Source organism: Dermacentor albipictus, chromosome 7 (assembly GCF_038994185.2).
Source record: "Dermacentor albipictus isolate Rhodes 1998 colony chromosome 7, USDA_Dalb.pri_finalv2, whole genome shotgun sequence".
Taxonomy (NCBI): Eukaryota; Metazoa; Arthropoda; class Arachnida; order Ixodida; family Ixodidae; genus Dermacentor; species Dermacentor albipictus.
Genome location: NC_091827.1, coordinates 14,283,947 through 14,303,337, shown reverse-complemented (window position 1 = coordinate 14,303,337; position 19,391 = coordinate 14,283,947). Strand labels below are relative to the sequence as shown.

The 19,391-nt window shown below is 44.2% G+C and overlaps 1 protein-coding gene across 3 annotated transcripts in view; it reads left to right on the top strand.

Moving 5' to 3' along the window:
* The window catches only part of LOC135914349 (ral GTPase-activating protein subunit alpha-2), an 84,275-nt gene that overhangs the window by 57,850 nt on the left and 7,034 nt on the right, over positions 1–19,391 (top strand). For all 3 annotated transcript variants that reach the window (XM_065447152.2, XM_065447151.2, XM_065447150.2), the window contains 10 exons: positions 2,148–2,295; positions 4,247–4,434; positions 5,664–5,845; positions 6,665–6,772; positions 7,548–7,619; positions 10,731–10,854; positions 11,253–11,408; positions 12,147–12,305; positions 16,762–16,889; positions 18,072–18,202. In XM_065447152.2, the coding sequence (XP_065303224.2) occupies positions 2,148–2,295; positions 4,247–4,434; positions 5,664–5,845; positions 6,665–6,772; positions 7,548–7,619; positions 10,731–10,854; positions 11,253–11,408; positions 12,147–12,305; positions 16,762–16,889; positions 18,072–18,202 (1,396 nt within the window). The remainder of the gene's footprint in view (positions 1–2,147; positions 2,296–4,246; positions 4,435–5,663; positions 5,846–6,664; positions 6,773–7,547; positions 7,620–10,730; positions 10,855–11,252; positions 11,409–12,146; positions 12,306–16,761; positions 16,890–18,071; positions 18,203–19,391) is intronic.

The window sequence follows — 19,391 nt, the reverse complement described above, 5'->3', positions numbered from 1 at the left end:
GTTACGGACTGGATTCCAAGGGAAGGGAAGCGTAGCAGGGGGCGGCAGAAAGTTAGGTGGGCGGATGAGATTAAGAAGTTTGCAGGGACGGCGTGGCCACAATTAGTACATGACCGGGGTCGTTGGAGAAATATGGGAGAGGCCTTTGCCCTGCAGTGGGCGTAACCAGGCTGATGATGATGATGATGATGATGATGTTTCGTACTGATAATTGTACCAAAAAGGTATATAGATACACCTTATATGTACATGCATACAGATGTTCAGCACGTGTGTTATGCATATGTATGTGTATACATCTAAAAGGCTGAACCAATTGATAGACCACCCTTGCTTTTGTGACAGTCAAAAGCTTAAAGAATCTTCCTCCCTTTTTTGAAAAAAAAAAAAACAGATATTGAGCGCTCTTGTTTGTGTCTTATATTAGTGTTTGAGTATGTGTCTAAAAGTGCGCTGCTTTTAAAAACAACTATGGGGACAAATATTGGGCATATTTCAATTCTTCCTTTTAGAGATGGCATCTCTTTTCCCCATTTCAGTTCACCTGGGCATATTTATGGATTGAGGCTACAGTGTTCATATACTTGTATCATATGGCCACTTTTGATCACCATCGAGCCCTATTCAGATGGAAATTCTCGACCACAATTGGTTCCTTCCCACAGCTTGCGCAAAGCAGCCAGTCGCGACCAATAAATTTGGTCTCAACTAGGTTTGATTGCGATTGAAAGTGTGCTTTGTGACTCCTGTGTAAGAGAAAAATGGAGAAGTCTGTTCTGCAAAATTATTCAAAGTGTTGGTTTTGCTGCTGCTTTTGAATGGCCAGCATTTTAAAGTCATTGTTGTAGTTGCTGCCTGCTTTATTTGCATGTTAGTTTATTTGACTGTCTGTGGAAAATGTCTGTATTACTGACATTGTTGTTCATTTAGCAGGAAAGTTGTAAGGAATTCTAGCATATTCTTATGACCCCTGGAAGCATTAGTTGATCAGAAAGTGCCAAGTCTGGCACTTACTACTGTGGCCTCCATCACTGCACTGGAAATGACAAACACAACCTTTCATTTTGCCACGAACAATAAAGCACTGTGGCATAAAAGTGCTGCCTTTGCACTAGGGGTAGCCCTTCACGAGCAGCGAGATATATCGGCTTCAAAAAAACTTGGAGGACTCTTAAGCTTTGCCTTTAAGAGTGGAATGCGATAGCATTATCGGGCCACGTTTGCATCATCTTCTCATTCGCTTGTCATGGTCTTGAGTCACATAACTACATAATTACTATGAGCGCACGCTCGGGTGCTTTATGCCTTAGCTCTGACATCATCGCTCCTCCTAGCGGCCTCTGCGAGCAGTGGAAGCATTCCACTCCTGTCTTAATGTCACAGGCACAGGCGTTCCTTCCCTCACAGCATGGTTGAGGTGTCCACAGAGAAGTGAGATGGTTAGTTTGCCTTTCCTTTTCTCCAAAATCGAACTTTTATGCAATGCAAACACATCTGATTATTCAAGTACAATGAACTATTGCAATCATCATTAATTTTGCATAATTGCCCCATTCATAATTCGGATATTCATAATTACTCATGTAGGCATTAGTACATGTCTCTAAAACATTTTATTAAGATAAAGACAACAACTCACTCACTAGGTCCCCCTGGTACCCACACCTTGCATCTGCGGCCACTAAGACACACCTCGAACGGCAGCTGGAAAAAAGGGTTTGTGTTTGAGTCTCCGAGTAACAGATTTATGTTTTCTTGCATACTAAAATTACAATACAATGCTATCATGTTTGTAGCTTGTGTGCAAGTCATACTGTACTAATTATCTGATGCATTTTTTCTTTGAGAAATTCAAATAGTTCAGTAACGCCTGGGCGCCATGCAGAGGTGCCTGCGTGGTTCGGAATGCATGGTTTGGGACGATTTTCTCTAATGGACAATGCCGCCTACACCGACACCAGATTTTCTGCAACACAAGGCCCTTAACACTCTCGCGTTAAAATAGTGCATCGGCCATCTAGCTAAACAATTTCTTGAATTAGGAAACATTTACTCAAACAATTTAACTTGGTCAAGTAAGGAACCGAGTGAAGAAATTGAGAAGCAGATAGAAATCAAACATGCCCACAACTGCTTTCTTCTACTAGGAAACTTCGGGAGGTGCTGCAAGCGTAGGCCTCACAACGGGCAAGTCCCAAGTGCGAGCTATCGTGCGTGACCTGAGCGGCAAATTTTCTTGGGACTGTCTGACACTGTACGGGCCTCACGGCTGCCGTGCAGGCTCCTATCCACCTGGTGAGATGCTCACTTACACTCCACATTTCTTAGAAAAAAAAATAATAATGCAGATCCTACGCACTATAGTAATTTATATAAACGAAGCGTTCTGTGCTGTTTGCGTTGATAGACAATAATTGGCGGTGATGTTGATAGCATACGAGAGTCGTAAGATGATGTTAAATGTTACCTTGAGTCCACCACCTGCATTTGTCCGCATAGTAAAAGCACACAGCAATACGTGTTTGCTTGAGGCATTGTGCACCATTGTTCATAGCTTGCAAGAAGGTGAGCACTGTGTCCTTGCCTCGCACGACGCATCACATTGTAGCTGAAGTGTTGATTTGCTGGACGGCCGCTTGCATAATGTCTGTCATCTTCATGCTTCGGCGCTTTAATGCAGTTTTGTGTCTGCACACCCTGCATCATTTGTCCACATAGACAAACTTTCATGGTGGTTATTTTTCAAGAAATAGCAGAAACATGCCATACTGTACCTTGAATTTACATTTTTCCAGTTTGTTCGCAGCTGCTGCTGTTTCTAATACTAGCAGCGTTTCCTGTATTGAACAGACCCGAAATGAGGCATGCTTTCTGACAGCGCCTTTACCCTCTTCCACCTTCCTCCCATGCGCAGGGATCTGCATTTTTCTCACAAAATTGCAACAAAAAATTATTTTGCCTTTATCTTCTTGCCCAAATTTTCCAGAAACATTGAATTTTATGGTCTGGATCGTTACATGCCTAGTTTGCAAACAATATTATTGAATTTGCCTTTGTCTTTGCTGTAACTGATATTTAAAACATGGTGGCTATGTCACTTCCTCTGTCTGCAATACAGAAAAGCATGTCCTTCGGGATTTTTTTTCATTATACGCTTGGGTATGCATCCTAGAGATGCAGACAAAGGCAACTCGGCATTTTTTTTTCTTAAAAACCAGACAAGCAACATTGTGAAGTGCTACACTGAATGATCCGAACCATCATATGCAATCTTGCTGCGAAATTTTAGCAAAAACAGAGTATTGATAGCACGAGATTTATTCTTCTGAAATTTTAAGATAAAAACGCTTGTCCCTCTGTGCAAGTTGCCATGAGCGAAGAGTGGCAAGGCTGTTATTTGCTTGTTGCGACTGCATTGACTCTACCCATTCTCTGTTTCATCTCTCTACCTTCTCTCTACTATTCTATCTACCTCATCTCTGTAGTGTTGCGTGCGAGTACAAAAGTAAGCTTGTATGGGCTGCAGCTTCTGCAATGCTTTCATGGGCATAGCTAATTACAGCCGTCCAGAGGACATTGTGGTGAGGGCCAGGGAACCCTCCTTGACCCAACCAGGCATGGTTTCTGACGTCGCCACAGCAGTGGAATAGAAAGGAACAAGCAAAAGGAAGGTTCACTTTAAGAAGGAAGTGAGAGAGAAAGAGAGACTGTGCGTACATGCGTTGGAGGGGGTAATTTGCTGGCATGCTTGTTTTGCTTCAAACAACTTCAGTGTGTGGGTACAGTGGCATTCAGCATTAAGGAAAGAAGTGTCGTGTAATGCTTGACATTGCAGCTTCAGGAGGATGTGGACTTGCTGTTGCTACAGCTTCATGGCCCATCGTACACATGGACATACAAGTTTCACAGTCGGTCACTGTCGAGTGCAGTCGAGTCTGGTTGGCTCAGTCGATTGGCTCCCTTACACAGCTTCCGCAAAGGAGCCAATTGCATTCGAGAAATTAGATCTCAGTCGGACTCGATTGTGGTAGAAAGTGCACCATGTGCACCTGTATCAGATACATGGGCTGAGCGGTGTTAAGATCAACTTGCTGGTCTAAACTTTCTTGTAACAGAACGCACTCGTTTTGTTTCGTTGTTCAGCAAGTCATGTTGGGGCATGACATGTCTCCTCATTAATGGGTTACGGCAACTCGTTTGCCAGAAGTGTTGCTCAGTCTGCAGTTTCTTTCGCTGCATCACCCAGGCCCTGTTCCTGACCCATGCCTTCACTACACCACTCACCGTGGCCGAAACCTGGACGTACAGGAGCAGCACTGCTGCCATGCCGATGCTGCCACCCGTGATTCGGGGCGTAGGAGTCCCCTTCATCGACCACCTGGTCAGCTACCACTGCTGGAAAATACACAAGACAATTATGACAACCTGGATGATGTGAGCATTGCAAGGTCCTCAAGAAAGTACCTATACAGTCAGCCTTCATTAGTTCAGCCTTGACAGAACCAACAGAATTGATCCAATTATTCAACAGCCCAAATTAAGAGAGAAGAAAAAAAAAATTCCGAATACACTGCTGTTTCATTTGCACTTCTTCGCACTTTCTGCATTCCGAATACATTTGAGCTTTGGCATACATTCATCTTGCTAATTACATCATGTCACCCGAGAGCTCTAGCTGCAGTGTGTACGTTCGGTGACTCTTAGTATTGACATAAGGTGCTTTAGCTGAAAGATCAGTCACTGGACATATCGTACCTCTTTTACTGCTGTCAGGAATCCCCACACATGTGCAGTTCATTACAGGGAAGCTCAATGTGAACGAAAAAATGACAATGATAATCGAGCACCAATCTATATATGAGGGCAAATCAGAAAGTCTTTGCCCCTATTTTTTAAAGCCAAATTACGACTAAATGTGAAGTCAACATATCCATTCCCAGCAGTGGACCTTTCTTGGACTGGACCGGCCTTATGTGCCGGTAGCTACACGGCACGGCGCTGCTCTCAGTTGTTGAAGATGGCAGCTGTGCTTCACTCGTCCACGGCGTATGAGCAACAAAGTGTGATTCATTCTCTATAGATCAAGGGACGAACGCCCATGGAAATCCATAGGGAAATGCAGCCCACGTATGGGGAAAGGTGTCTCTCTTTGAAAGGTGTGAGGTGGTGGTGTTGCGAGTACGTAAACGGCTGTGAAGACTTGCACGATGGCGAGCGTTCGGGGAGGCTGCATGCGTCGTTGACTGACCACAGGGGTATCTCAAATTTCGTGCTGCAATTGGACAAATGTCTGAATCGGTGTGGGTACTATGCAGAAAGATAGTGTAAGGCACTTAGGATAGTATATATAAATGTAATTACCTGTATGTGCCTTATACTGGCTAATAAGAAATAGGGGCAAAGAGTTTCTGATTTGCCCACGTAGGATTGCAACTTGAGTCCTCACTTGCTAATGCCTGCTAAGTTGCTTTACTGCTGAAGACTCTGCCCAACTGTGCATTTTCGATTTTAAGGCAAAAACAACGACCATCTTAGGTTCTCAATACAGTTCAGGCATTCCCATTCATATTTCTCCTCACCACAAAGCCATGTGATCTTCTTGTCACTTTCCTGAAGACAGAAATAGCAAGCAGTTGCTTGCTTGTGCCATGCTGTCTGTGCAGCTGCTGCAGTACATTGGGCACACGAGTCCCGAGTGTGTGCAGTTGCCCTGCCAGCGGCTCAACTCAGCACCCAAGGCCACTGATGAATTGGCAGGCATCCGTGAGGCCGAGACCGTCCACCTACTGCTCAATCAGCATGCCCAGGAAGTCCAGCACACTGCGCAGGCTGCCTACAGCTCAGAGTGAGTGCTTGTGCGCTTCGCCATAGGCGTGCTAAAAATACAACCTGCCCAGTAGCTCTGAAATGCACGGGAGCCACTGCTCCACTGCAGCAGTGACACATTCTCGATCATTTCGTACCTGTTGTTGCTAGAGCATGGACAACATCCACGGGGTGCTTCTGCCACTCAGTGCCTATGATGAAAGTTGACATGGAGCTAACCATGCCCATTATACTGTGACCAGCTACTGGGAACGTTGACCCCCTTTTTTTACATTACTGGGTGACCATGCTAGGCAAACTACTATGCGCACATGTGCTCTGAAATTCAAGCACTTTTGCTATAGTGTATACTATACAGGTTGCCTGTAACACCATTGCCTATTGGGAGATCATGTGTAGCTTTGCAAATTGTGCGCCTGTTTGGGTAGAATGAATTCATTCTTGGATCGTGTAATTCAAGAATTTCTCTGTTTTGCAGACGACTGCACATAATGGCATCATTGGTGACCTTGACCTAGGATCACAGACTTATCATGTGTAAAGGACATTTCAGACTCATTGATAGCCACTTTCTATAGCTAACTAGAAAGGTCGCACAAGTTTCAGCCACTGGCAGACAGTTTTAGGAATTAGTTCATTCTTTGAGTACTTCATGCATTTTTTTTTTTTCGGTTTTCGTGCAGTGCTAATACTTAGTCTATGCTGCAGTTTTACTGCAGCGTTGTTCACTTTGGCCATCATACTGCTTAGATACTGCGGGGATAGTAACATTGCATAAAACATTTACTAGAATGTGCTTACTGTTACCTATGCTAAAGATAGCAACTTTGCTGTACAGGATGCTGGCAAAGGCTGCTACCCCGCCCAGTCCAACCGAGCCACTGTCGCCGTTCCAGTACTCACGGCTGCTTCTGGAAAACTTCAACTTCTTCGCATGGGAAAAGAGGTTAGTGCTTTGAAGACAATGATTGCTCAGTTGTATTCTAAGACTTGAGACTCAATCTGCTTACTTTTCCAACTTCTCATTCTGCTACTTTTTTGTGCAGCTCTCACATTCCAAACTGAAATTTGCTTCACTCTAAATAACACTAACCTTTTTCGTCAATACCTGGGGATAGTCGTTATCTTGCCTTTCATTAGTGTGCAGTGACTTACTCTTGGTTATCATCTCTGTGCATGTCATGTTCTGCATGGCAGGATGGTATCACTTTTTTCTCCTACCTAATTTTCTTTCTTCAAAATTTTTGTTCTACTTACATCATGACAGAAAGGCCCAGAAAGCACCGACACACTTTTTTTTTCCATCTTTCTGTGCGTACAAGTGTCATACAAGAGCACATACAATTTGTTGAGACTGCTGTGAAATGTATGTTTGAGCTGTGTTCACAGTGTCACATTGGACTTTTGTCCCATTACTTGAAACTGAAACTGATCACCACGTATAGCATTGTTAACTTTTCTGTTGTGGTTTTCTGTTGATGCTAGGTTACCTTGTGCACAAATTTATTGTGCTCCAGCCTTCCTTTCATTCCACTTTTATGCAATTGATACTAGTATTACTGACATCCCTGCCCATTCATATCCTTGCTTCCACCTTTCTGTACACATGCAGCAATTCTCTTTGTTACCTACGTTCATGGTGTTTTATTGCTCTTTGTGTTTGCAATCATTTACCCAGCTTTCCTGCAGTTGTATGTATGCATGCATATCTCTTACCGCAGGCCAAAATTTGACCTTGTCAAGAAGAACGAGAAGCTGCTGCGAGAACTGCGGAACCTCGACAACCAAATCTGGTGCGGTTTCTTGCGTTGCCCCTCCTTTCTTTCCCCCACTCTTCAGGTCGCTTTTTCAATTTAAAGGAACGCTAAAGGCAAATGCTAACAGCCCCATATCTAATCAGGCGCTGTGTTAACGCCTGACAGACGGTGCTAGTTTTCTGCGCGAAACACGTATGCACCGCCATGGAGCAACCGAGCCAAGACAGAGCGTTGGATTCGCCGCTGCAGCTGCACTTGGTCAAGTAGCATGGACTCTTAGGGAATCCGGCATCATCACATGAACATGGCATTCTCTGCTACTTGCAGTTTGAGTTTCACGAGCCAGAAAACCCAGTGTAGCACTACGCAATAACAAAACTGCTGAAACGCGAAAGCACGGGCAGCGCATGGTGGAGAAAACGAAACCTTTCGACCACCCAAGTCGTTTTCAAAGGTAATGTCAATAGGTTGTTATTTCTAAAAATCAAATAGAACTGGACAAGTAGCATTTTCTTTTGTCTTATGATGCAATACAGTGACCTTTTTATTCCGAGTGGTTGAGTTCTAGTGAGAGAATTATAATAAGGGATGCCTTCGTCATCGGGCTGGTCCTGATGACTTTAATGTCCCTGGGGAGTCGCTAATTGTGTCTTGCATTTACCTCAGTTTCTCGATTGCTAAAGCTCTGTTTGCAATAATATTGTTGCAAGGCAGAGACAAGCATGAATGTTGTTTATGCAAGGAGAATGCTGAAGGCTGTAGGGGTTGAAGGACGGACTTCGGGATGAAAACAAACTTGGGAGGGTTTATTTTACATTATATACAGAGAGGTGAGAGTCAAGTAACAGTTGTACAGTCATTACGGGCCGGCAGCAACTCGGACGCTGCGGCCCGCGGCAAGAAGTTCGAGAGAGGTGAATCAGGGAATTCCCCAGAATGCTCCGGTATCTCTGGAATGCTTCTTATAAACCCTTCGAGCACTGGAAGTCGCGTCATGTTTGACCAGTGGGAGAGTCCGCTCAGATGACGCCATTTTCGGCCAATGGTTGGCGCCCGTGTCACGGTGCCACACCAGGCGGAGAGAGTCGTCGCTTGGTCCCCCTTGCTTGATCGCCGTCACAAAAGCCAGGTTGGGGCGACGCTGCCAGGCCTTCCAGGTACATCGCAGCCGTCTTGTTTCGGGACCCACTTTCCTTGCAACAATGCCGGGCTATCCCTTCGTTTTCTGGAAAACTCGAGCATTGAATAGCTCCACCGGCGGCGTACGAACTTGTTTGCACGTGAACTTGTTGGCTCGAGCGCTCCTCTGGAATGTGCTGCGATTCGATGTGGTCCGGGGGAACTCGTAGTAGGCGCAGGAAACAGCCCCGTATCTAACAAGGCACCAGCTGGCACTAGAACATGGTGGCCAAAGTGCCCCAGCAACAACAACACTTCTTCATTATCGTCTCTTGTCTGCACGTCCTGTTCTACATCGCGACACTACGCCACCGGGGTTGGAGCGCCAACCCGGCGCAAGCGATTATGGCCCGGCAAAGGCACGCACATAGTGCTTTATACGGGAGACATGAACAAGATTGGTTCCTGGCTGTACGAATGACAGGTCGGGCTCTTCCGGAGCAATTCGTATGTCACATCCGAAACCTGTCGCAGGATTCGGTAGGGACCTGAATATCGCAACAAAAGTTTTCCCGATAGGTCCGCACGACGAGATGGTGACCACGGGAGCACGAGGGAGCCAGGTAAATACTGCACGTCCCGGCGGTGTGTATCTTAACAGCATGGGAATCAGTCAGGCAAGCACAGGCAATCTTGCGTGCCTGTGCTGCCATATAAATCGCATCTCGGGTATAAGCAGTGTGCGACTGTGTGACTTGTGGAAGTACAATGTTCAGGGGCAAAATGGGATCGCCGCCAAACAGTAGATAAAACGGTGAGCAGCCTGCTGTGTCATGGCGGGACGAATTGTATGCAAAGGTGACATATGGCAGAGCGACATCCCAGTCCTGGTCGTCTGGAGAAATGTACATAGGTAGCATGTCGGTAAGCGTTCTGTTCAGTCGCTGTGTGAGATCGTTAGTTTGTGGATGGTAAGCAGTGGCTATTTGATGCTCAGTAGAGCATAGGCGGAGGATATCATCAATGACCTTTGACAAAAAGTAACGTCCACAATCGTGAGGAGCTGACGTGGAGTACCGTGGTGCAGGATGACGTTGTATACGAGGAAATCCGCGACGTCAGTGGCACAACTTGTAGGCAGAGGTCCCGTAATGGCTCCTGTAATTGACTCCTTAAATGTTCTTGAACACTAATCTATTACTTAAGCTTGACTTAATATTTGCCTTTAGTGTTCCTTTAATTAACTTTCTGCACTCTTGTTGTCAATGTTGCAGTTGCTATAAGCTTTTGGGATATTCTGTTTTTACACTGTCAGGTCATTTATTTAATACACTTGATTATTTCTTTGTTTTGGCACTAAAGAGATAAGCTAGGAAGAACTTGGATTAGCATTATATGAAATTTAGCTCTGCTTTCCATAACCAATGTGGTCATTCATTGGAGAACAGGCTATTAGACAAATGCATGTTTTTAATTAGCCTAATAAAGGTGTATTGCATTCACCATTACTACGATGTTGCTAAAGCCAAGAAAGGTTCTTAGATGTTATAGCTGCTGGATCTGCACTTCACTGTCTGATGTCACCATCTGCCGACTTTTGACTATGTCTGGCATACGCATAGCTTGTGGTGATAAACATTGGTTAAACAAGGGATGCTACTGGAGGCGACATTCCAACAATGACTTTTCAGTGCCATCTGTTTCTATGAACCTTTGTGTGGTTTGTACACATGTAGCTTGGAGTAGCCAGACGTAGCTGTGACATAGTGTCTGTCACAAAAAAAATAATAATAGAAAAACATTATTTAACAGAAAAGAAAAGAGGGGGCAGGACAGAACAGACTAGTGCTCTGTCCTGTCCCCTCTCATTATTATTTTTTCTGTTAAAGAATTTTTGCCCTCTAGAAACTATGTCGCACCAATAGCAATGGTCCCAACTAGTCCAACACTATTCTTTAGTGACATAGCTGTGTTCTTTGTCAGCAACACTCTTCTTTAGTGATGTAGGTGTGTTCTTTGTCGTTGCAGCCGTGAAACGCACAAAATAGCTGTGATCTATGTGGCAGAGGGCCAGGAGGATAAGAACTCTATATTTATGAACAATACTGGAAGCCGTGCCTTTGAAGAGTTTGTTGCAGGTCTGGGCTGGGAGGTAAGGCACTGCTTTGTTCCTTCAGTTCACGGTGCATTTCGTGCCATCAGCAAACATGCTGTTTTGGTTAACATTCTTCAGCAAGCTCACGCTAGTTATTATTCCTTGGTTGTTTGGTTGTCTTTGTAGACGACACTCAACTTTTTACTGAGCACAGTTGGCTACTTTCTGAATGTTTCTGAAGTTTAGTTTCTGCACAAGCACTAAATATCTTTGATTTGTCATCCCAGACTGCCAAAGGTGCTACTTTCAGCCAGTGTGCATTCGCATACGCAGCTTACCAGACAGTCATGGGCAGTCTGGAACTACAACTCAAGGAGACCCGCTGTTCCTGTTCATTAATTTAGCTGTGAGAGTCGAGGGCTACTAATTTGTGACATTCTGTCTGCCCTGGCCAGGTCGATCTGGAGGTGCACACAGGCTACAATGGTGGCCTTGAGACCAACAAGAGCACAGGCAGCACTGCACCGTATTATGCCACCTCATTCATGGAAGTTCTCTTCCATGTGTCCACGCGAATTCCTGCCATTGAGAAGGACTCCATTACAAAAAAGGTGCTCCTTGCCATTCATTTGTTTTCTTTAACATCAATCTGCTGTAATTTGGACATCTTTTACTGCAAGTTGGACAACACTGTCTGAGCTTGAATACTTGTGTGTTAATGTGTAATGCTTGTTTATGCATTTTTTTCTCATGGAAACTGAGAATCAGTGACAGTGGGCAATTAATCCTCTTATTACTTCTAAATGAATGCATTTCTTGGCAAGCTTTCTCTGAAGCAACCTTTTTGTTGCACTCATAACTAGAGGTTGAAAAGTCCAAGACACCTGAGCAAGCTTGATTTGTTTCACTTCCCATCATTACAAGCAAATCTTTGCCTATGCCTTGAATGAGGAGTGAGGCCCAATGCTCTTAAGTTACAGTTCTTAAACCAAGTCTGGAATGGGTGCAAAAGCGTGACACATTTCTGTTGCCTACTGTGTCTTCCAGGCAGCCACTGCAACACGTGCCACTGCACTGTAGACAACAGAAAGATGTCAAGTGCGACAGAGTCCAACATTGGCACCCTGTGGCATAACGTCATTGTGCCCACCATTGCATAGATGAGAATATACACTGGTCTTGCGTGGCTTCGCATCCAAAATTGAAAGTGCATGCACCCTCTCTGACATGACTTCACATGTAACCATTCTCCTTTGTTCGTCCCATGGTAGCCCAGGTGTAAAAAAAATATGTCTAGAAATTTCCAATGTGAACACAAGTTTACTACTAATGCTAATGTTGCTTCACAGCTGCGCCACCTGGGCAATGATGAAGTGCACATTGTGTGGTCTGAACACACGCGAGATTATCGGCGTGGCATCATCCCTACGGAGTTTTGCGACGTGCTCATTGTAATCTACCCACTGGGGAACTGGCTCTACCGCGTCCAGATAAACCCCAAGCCGGAGGTTGGTGACTCCTTTGGCCATTGCTTCTTTTCTTTTATTTTTTTTCAGAATGTGTGCTTTGAGGTGCTAACTTCTGTGTGCTTGAGGTGCTTGAATGTGTGCTTTGAGGTGCTAATTTGAGGTGCTAACTTCTGTGCCCTTAATCTGAGGGCAGGTAGACCTTTAGTGCACCTGGCTGTGGCCACAAGATTAAGATTTGTGTGCTCGGTGCTTGCAAAACTCTGCATAGCTCCTTTTAGCATGAAGCATTTGTGGGCCAGTTGAAACCTGTGGTCTTTACTTGCCAGAAAGCCTTGCATTTTCTCTCTTGTGTTGGAACACCGAAAACTTCCTTAAGAGAAAAAGTGGGAAGCACATCTGAGATTCTTACGTATTAGCATGTGGAGAGAGAATAAACTTTATACCGAACCGCACGCAAGCTATGCGAGCATAGGTAGCTCATCCGCTCTGCAGTGGGTGGTCCCCTCAGTCCATGAGTACAGCACCCTTAGTTGCCCTTCTCGCTCGGTTGGCCAGTTCAAGCTGGTTTGTCGAGATGGAGTTGGTGTGGTGGGCCGTGTTGTAGGTGTGAGCTCCAGTGTGCTTGTGCATGCTCGTACCATGTGTTAGAGCGATTGCGCATTCATCTCAGCGTGGGCATTTATAAGAATACAGCGCAGTTTGTATAACGTGGTACAGACTCAAGTGTGGATATGTGCTTGTTTGTAGTTTCCTTTGTAGTTTTCTACGGCTTCCTCTCACGTGAAAGCATTATGTGGTGGTAATAAAGCCCCTCCATACACGTTCCTGCTGACCAGGTTAAGTACCGCCAACCTGTCCTCCTCCTCCACGCTTCTCTCCCACTCACCCCCCTTAGCTTCCGGCGTCAAGCGGAACTTACATAGCTGCAGCTTCCTGTTTCGAGTGGAAGTGACGCTATGTTTTTTAGCGTTGTTTACTTTCGCGTCGATGGAGAGGCTTTAATTGCACGAGCTGTAGTTGAAACTGTGAATGCGATTCCATCCAAGAACCACCGCCTATTGTAACCAGCGATCTGCTCGTGTTCGCTGCTTGGCGTCAACCTGCGACGGGTTGTGGCACGAGCGACAACGTACAGTAGAATGTAGTGCATGGGCGCTTGGAGACCACTGCCGTTTTTCATGCATTCGGAAAACAGCGACTGCGAACTACTACTTCAGTGGAATACAACAGCTCGTCCCCTTTGCATTCTTCTTATGGTGACTGCCACAGCTCTGCTAAGCACGCGCGGGCGTCTCACCATCGTCTAACAGCAGTCAAAGCGGAAATTTCCGCAGTGCAACTCCAGGAAGCGGAAACGCCGGAACCGGAAATTTTTAAATCGGAAATGCCGGAACCAGAAATGCCAGAACTGGATTTGGTGTGAGGGGAAAAGGCGGCGCACAACAAAGGTTGTCGCTACTTAAGAAAGCGGCGGTGGCGCGTGGATGGAGGGGCTTTATGTGGTGGTAATAGTGTTATTTATGAAAGGTGATAGTGTCGTATGATATGTGTGTATATTAATGGTATCTGCTCGGGGTGGAACTGCTTGGTGCATGCCTGCTGATTTCTGAGTAAAGACTCATGCTCCGGAGTTCACACGATGTGTTTGTATGGTGGCTGTTGGCGTGCTCCATTCGTAATGTGATGTGTGGCCCTTGAAATTAGCATTTGGACGTTTATAATATAAAGATTTTAGGTATGCAATGCCTTTCCTTATCGTACAATATATTATCATATGAGAAATACATGTCTTTTGCCTATTTGTCTGTCTAAGAGATTCCTTGTGTTACTTGAGCTTTTACTACACACGAAATCGTAATTTGTCATGTTGCAACAGCTACTTTCCTACGACATACTGTCTAGCCTCATTATAACAAAATTGGTTATGATGAATCATTGAATATAATGAAGTAATCGTAATTCTCTTTGAGTTTCTCTTTCAGTTTCAATGCATTTAAAATCTTGTTTTTTTAGTAGAGAATGAAAATTTGCTCATCATGTAATCAAGAGTTCGACGGAAGCAAGTCTGGTCAGGATCAGACATGACAAGGAAACACGTACATGTCTTGTCTTATAATAACTTTTATTTGGTCGGTGTATGTCTTTCTTTGTCATTTGCTCATCATGCTGCTCTGATTAGGCAGAAATCTGGCGGCACATCATGCTGCATGTAATGCAACTGAATAAGCAGTTCAAAACTGCCTTGACGACGATGCAGCAGAAAACAACTTTTCAAAATCTTTTAGCATTGAACTGTGGGCTTTTGCATTGGCTTACACAGTACTTACTAACAACACTTTGCCACCTTTCTGTGTGGCCGATGTTGGCCGTGTCAGCCATGAGGGTGGAGAATTGTTATAATCAAGTAATAGATATAACAAAATAGGTGCAGTTCCCGTTCAAACTTCGCTATAGAGAGGTCTTACTGTAGCTTCACTTGTTTACTGCAGTTTGACAAAATTAAGACACACTTGTTCCACGAAAATCAAAACTGTCAGCTTGGCACTTTGTGCTAAGACACTGTACCAGTAATGGAGCTCCTCAATCTCACATCATGCAGTGCGAAAGTGGTAAGGTCAAATCATTTTAGTGCACTGTGCATTTTTGCAAGACAATTTATGAAAGGATGCTTCACCAAAACAGACGTACCTTGTTCTGTCACTGTTAATAATTTCAAGCCTTCCTGTGAACCTCTCTCGTTTTGAACACACTGCATAGGTGCTCCTAACATAATACATGTAATAGGGCAAAACCATGATACTGCAACTGAGCTTCACTGCAGCACATAATGTCTTGGAGAGGGGTACTTCTTGGAAAGTATTTAGAACTAGAGCATGTTAGAAAGAATCTCTCTAGAAGTCACACTACACTTTTCTCGCAGCACAGTATGAGCTTAAAGGGACACTAAAGCAAAACAATAAATCAGTTTAGATTAATGAAGCATTGTTTCAGAGCCCTGCAGGCAGTCATTCCAAAAAGATAGTTTGATTATTAGATGAGAAAATGAAGGTCCAAGGATCAGTATTTGAATTTCATTCGGAAACCCCAGCGCTGGTATGTCAGCGTGACGTCAGGGATTCCAAAGTATGTTTTCGCATTTGGGCAGCGTTGGCTGAGTAAAGGTTCCCGAAACTTGCCATGTTTAATATTTGGTTCCTTTAGAACACAATCTAGTCAATCTGTACCGCTATATATAATTAGTAGGCCCTAGAAGATGCCATAAAAATCCATGACGTCACAGCCACCAGGTGCGGGGAACCTAAGTAGGCGTCGCCACCTGTATTTCGTTCTTGCGCTTTTTCTGGCTTACCAAACGTCTTATCATTGTAAGAGTGGTGTTTTTGGTGTTGTAGAAAGGTAATTTACTGATGCAGAAGAAATCATTTTTCACTTTAGTGTCCCTTTAAGAGCAACTCTGACGATTTTTTTATGTCCACTGACCTCAATATGTGTATTTTGAATACGTGTTCTCCTTGCACTCTGATTATCTATGCCAGACTATATGGCTGCAAGTATTCAGCTTTCCTGGATATGAATTTTAAAGATTGGTTGTGTGTTCCTGCCTTATGCCCACAGATGTATAACTTTTTGCTGGCCGCTCTGTTTGTGATGTCGGAGACTATACCGCCACTTTGCTCAGAAACAATGAAGCTGGGTCATTTTTCTACTACACAACAGCTGACAATCATCATATTGACAGACGTGATAACTGGTGCTTCGCTTTGTCTTGCCGCATTTTGGTGCTTTGAGCTTGGGCACGTCAGCTGTCACGTGCGGCAGCGGCTGGTCAAAAGCAAACAGTGATCCTTCAGCGCTCATACTGTCGTTGAAATCGTCACTGAAATCATTGCTGTCTAGTTCAAAAGAGCTGTAAAAGCTCCATGTGTCGTCAGGAGGCGTCATTAGCTTTTTTTGGTGTTAGCGCCACGTGTACTGCGTGTTTAGCACACATTCTGCATTTTTACAGTACGATAGTGTAGGATCTGATGTCATCGACTCATTGTGACATCACACGAAGCAGCTACCTGTTTTGGTTTCTGCAGAAACGTAGCTGGTGTTTCTAAGGTCTGTAGGCCTTAATGAAACTTTGTGAACAGCTTTACTGGATGTGCAGTTTGTGTGTTTGTACAATCACTGTGTATACCATAGTTATCAATCACATAGAACTTGGAATAGTTAGTCAGGTGATCAACTAGGCTAACACTTCCAACTCCACATTAAAGTCAGCATCTCTCCCTCCAGCTGAGTCCCTACTTTGCCCACGACAGAGCAGCAATGATTGCTCAAAAAGTTTCAAAAGTGCTGTATTATGCAGCACAGTGAAACTGCTGCACAGGGTGATCACAAACCCATGCACAGTACACATGAGAGAACAGATGATGCCATTGAAATGGACACATCCATAATCTCCTCAGAAGTGTTTTTGACTTTTGCACTGATGACTTGCACTCTCTAGGTGCCGTTCTTCGGCCCCTTGTTTGATGGCGCCATTGTGGACCACCTGGTTCTGCCGAGGCTGATTCGGGCAACAGCCATCAATGCTGGGAGGGCTGTCAATTCACTCAAACCCATGTTCCGCACATAGTATCCTTTCTTTCTTAATTATGTTCGCGTTTTTCTTGTGACTTCTCTTTTTCTTTTTATCTGCACTTGTTTTCGTTTAATTGCCTATTAGTAAATTTTGTGTCCAGAGCACATGTAGCCTTGCAAAGACACCATTTAAAAAGAAATGGGAATTTCTGAATTAATGAGCTCTTTTTCTCCTAAGTTGTCCCCACCCACTGTAGACATATTTAAACAAAAAAACTGCTAGCTCACTGCATGGTTCATTTATGACTGCAAAAAAAATTTTTTTTTTTGGGGGGGGGGGGGGGGACCTCATCAGCACTTCATGCGAGTTTGGCCTAGGCTGATGTTTGAACGATTTTCTTCTTTTTTATAATTGAAACAATTTTGCTTCATAAATTTCTGCTATTCAAGGTGTCTTGACAGCAGGGCTTACCTAGGGCAGCATCATTGCAGTGATCATGTTTGAGCTGACTGTAATGGTCCAAAGGCAGTTGTGAGTTAGTGGCAATGTTGTGGTTGGACAAATTGTTTTTTTTTCTTTTCTGCCAGTTATCTTTGTTTTTACACTTGTACAGTCAAACTCAGTTTTAATGAACTAGTAGTTTGTGCCCTAAAGATAGTCTGATATATCAAGTAATTTGATACATCCGAACCTGGGTACGACAAACCATTATGATGAGTTCATTATACATGGACAGAACAAAGCTATGCGACTGTACTTAAGCATATTACGGTGACGTGACTATTGCACGAGCACACATAGGTAACGCAGCAATCTGGTAGAATCTTGCTTTATGTTGGGTTATGCTTCATATTGCACCCTGCTCAGTTAACTTCTGAACACGCTGTCGCATGACTGGAATGTGACATGCATGTTCGTAAAGGATATGAGAGAAAAAAGGAAAGATCCCCTGCAGGAACTTCTTGACATTGGTTGTAGGCACTCACAGACTCTAAGTGCCCAATGTCCAGTTAATATTTAAGCTGCTTATTTTGCGTGGATATCACTAAAAAGCTTTTATGTGCTCGATATAGAACATACTTCGCTGTACCCAGGTTTATTATTATCTGGGTTGACTGTATTCCTGTAAAATGAATCTATAATAACATTTGGATGCATTGAGCTTGTACGTATAATTACCTACATATTTTTGCGAACGTGGTCAGATATGCTTACTTTCCTGATGTGCATGTCAGCTATGAGCAGCGAGCGCAGGCACTGGAGACAATCGTACAGAACTACAAAGAACTGACAACATTTGAAGATTTTGCCTCCAAGGTTATGGCCCCAGCACCTGCCAAAAGCCCCCTTGTGCTCCGTCGATCGGGTCAGTGTCATATTTCTAAATGGCATCACGCGAGCATGACTTAAGTATGCACTGTATTTGGTGCAAAACCAAAGAGACCATAAACCATGTCAAGTAAAATTTTGTTCTCAACCAACAGTCATAAATCACTGTCCAAGGAACATTGTTACAGAAAAGTCTTTTTGAAAATGCATAGTAATCTGTAAGATACAGTTACAGTTTTAACGCCACTGTGTGTGGCCTGTGTTCTCTTTGGGCAGCACTGAATGGCAGTCGCATAAGGAATTTTCACTCTGCAGGGAAGCTGACTTGAAGGTCTTCCTAAGAGTCTATTGTGGGTGTAGGCACTACTGGAGAGAATGCAGTGCAGTGCATTGAGCAAAAATATTGCCATGTGTGCTTATTTACTTTTCCTGGTGACTGCCTTTCACCAGCTAACAAATGCTCAACATGATCACCCAGCACAAGATGTTCCTTTCTGTATCGGAAGTTTCTCAAACGTTATTGCTGGTTGATCCAACTACAGTTAGCACACTTGAAGGGAATTCCGAAGCTCTCGGACGGAACACTTGAAGGTCAAAACTATGGCCAACCCTGTGTACACAAGACTCAGTCAGGGATGACCTGAGGCGCGATGAAGCTTCGACGGTTCCCTTTGAGTCTGCTAGTTGCAGTGGGATCAATGCTTTTGAAGAAGCTTCAGGCATCACCCAATGCCATGCCATGCCAGAGACCAAATAAATATTATGTTGTGATGCCATATATCCACACGATTTCACACAACGTAAAAAGGATCGGGCAAGAACATGGTGTTGACCCTTCACAGCCCCTCTGAAGCTTTCTCGGCAGCTTTCTCAGCTGTGCGCTTTTGCATACAGCCAGACGAAAAACAAAGCCCGTGAAAGGAAACACACTAAGCCCTTCATCCCCTGTGCCACTGAAGCGGTATATAAAATACCACTCAGCTGTGGAATAGTTTATATCGGGCACACGGGGCACTGTATGAATGCCAAGCTAAGAGAGCATTCGTCATCTTTAAAGGCTGTGAACAATGCAATGCACCTTCCTGTGCACTGCAGGGAATGTCTGTACAGCACTTTTCGATAAAACCAAGATCGCAAGCTGATCCAAACACAGATTTGAAAGGGAAATCCTCTGGGCTGATCAGATTATCGCTGACGCTGACTTTTATATCAGTGAACCATCAGTG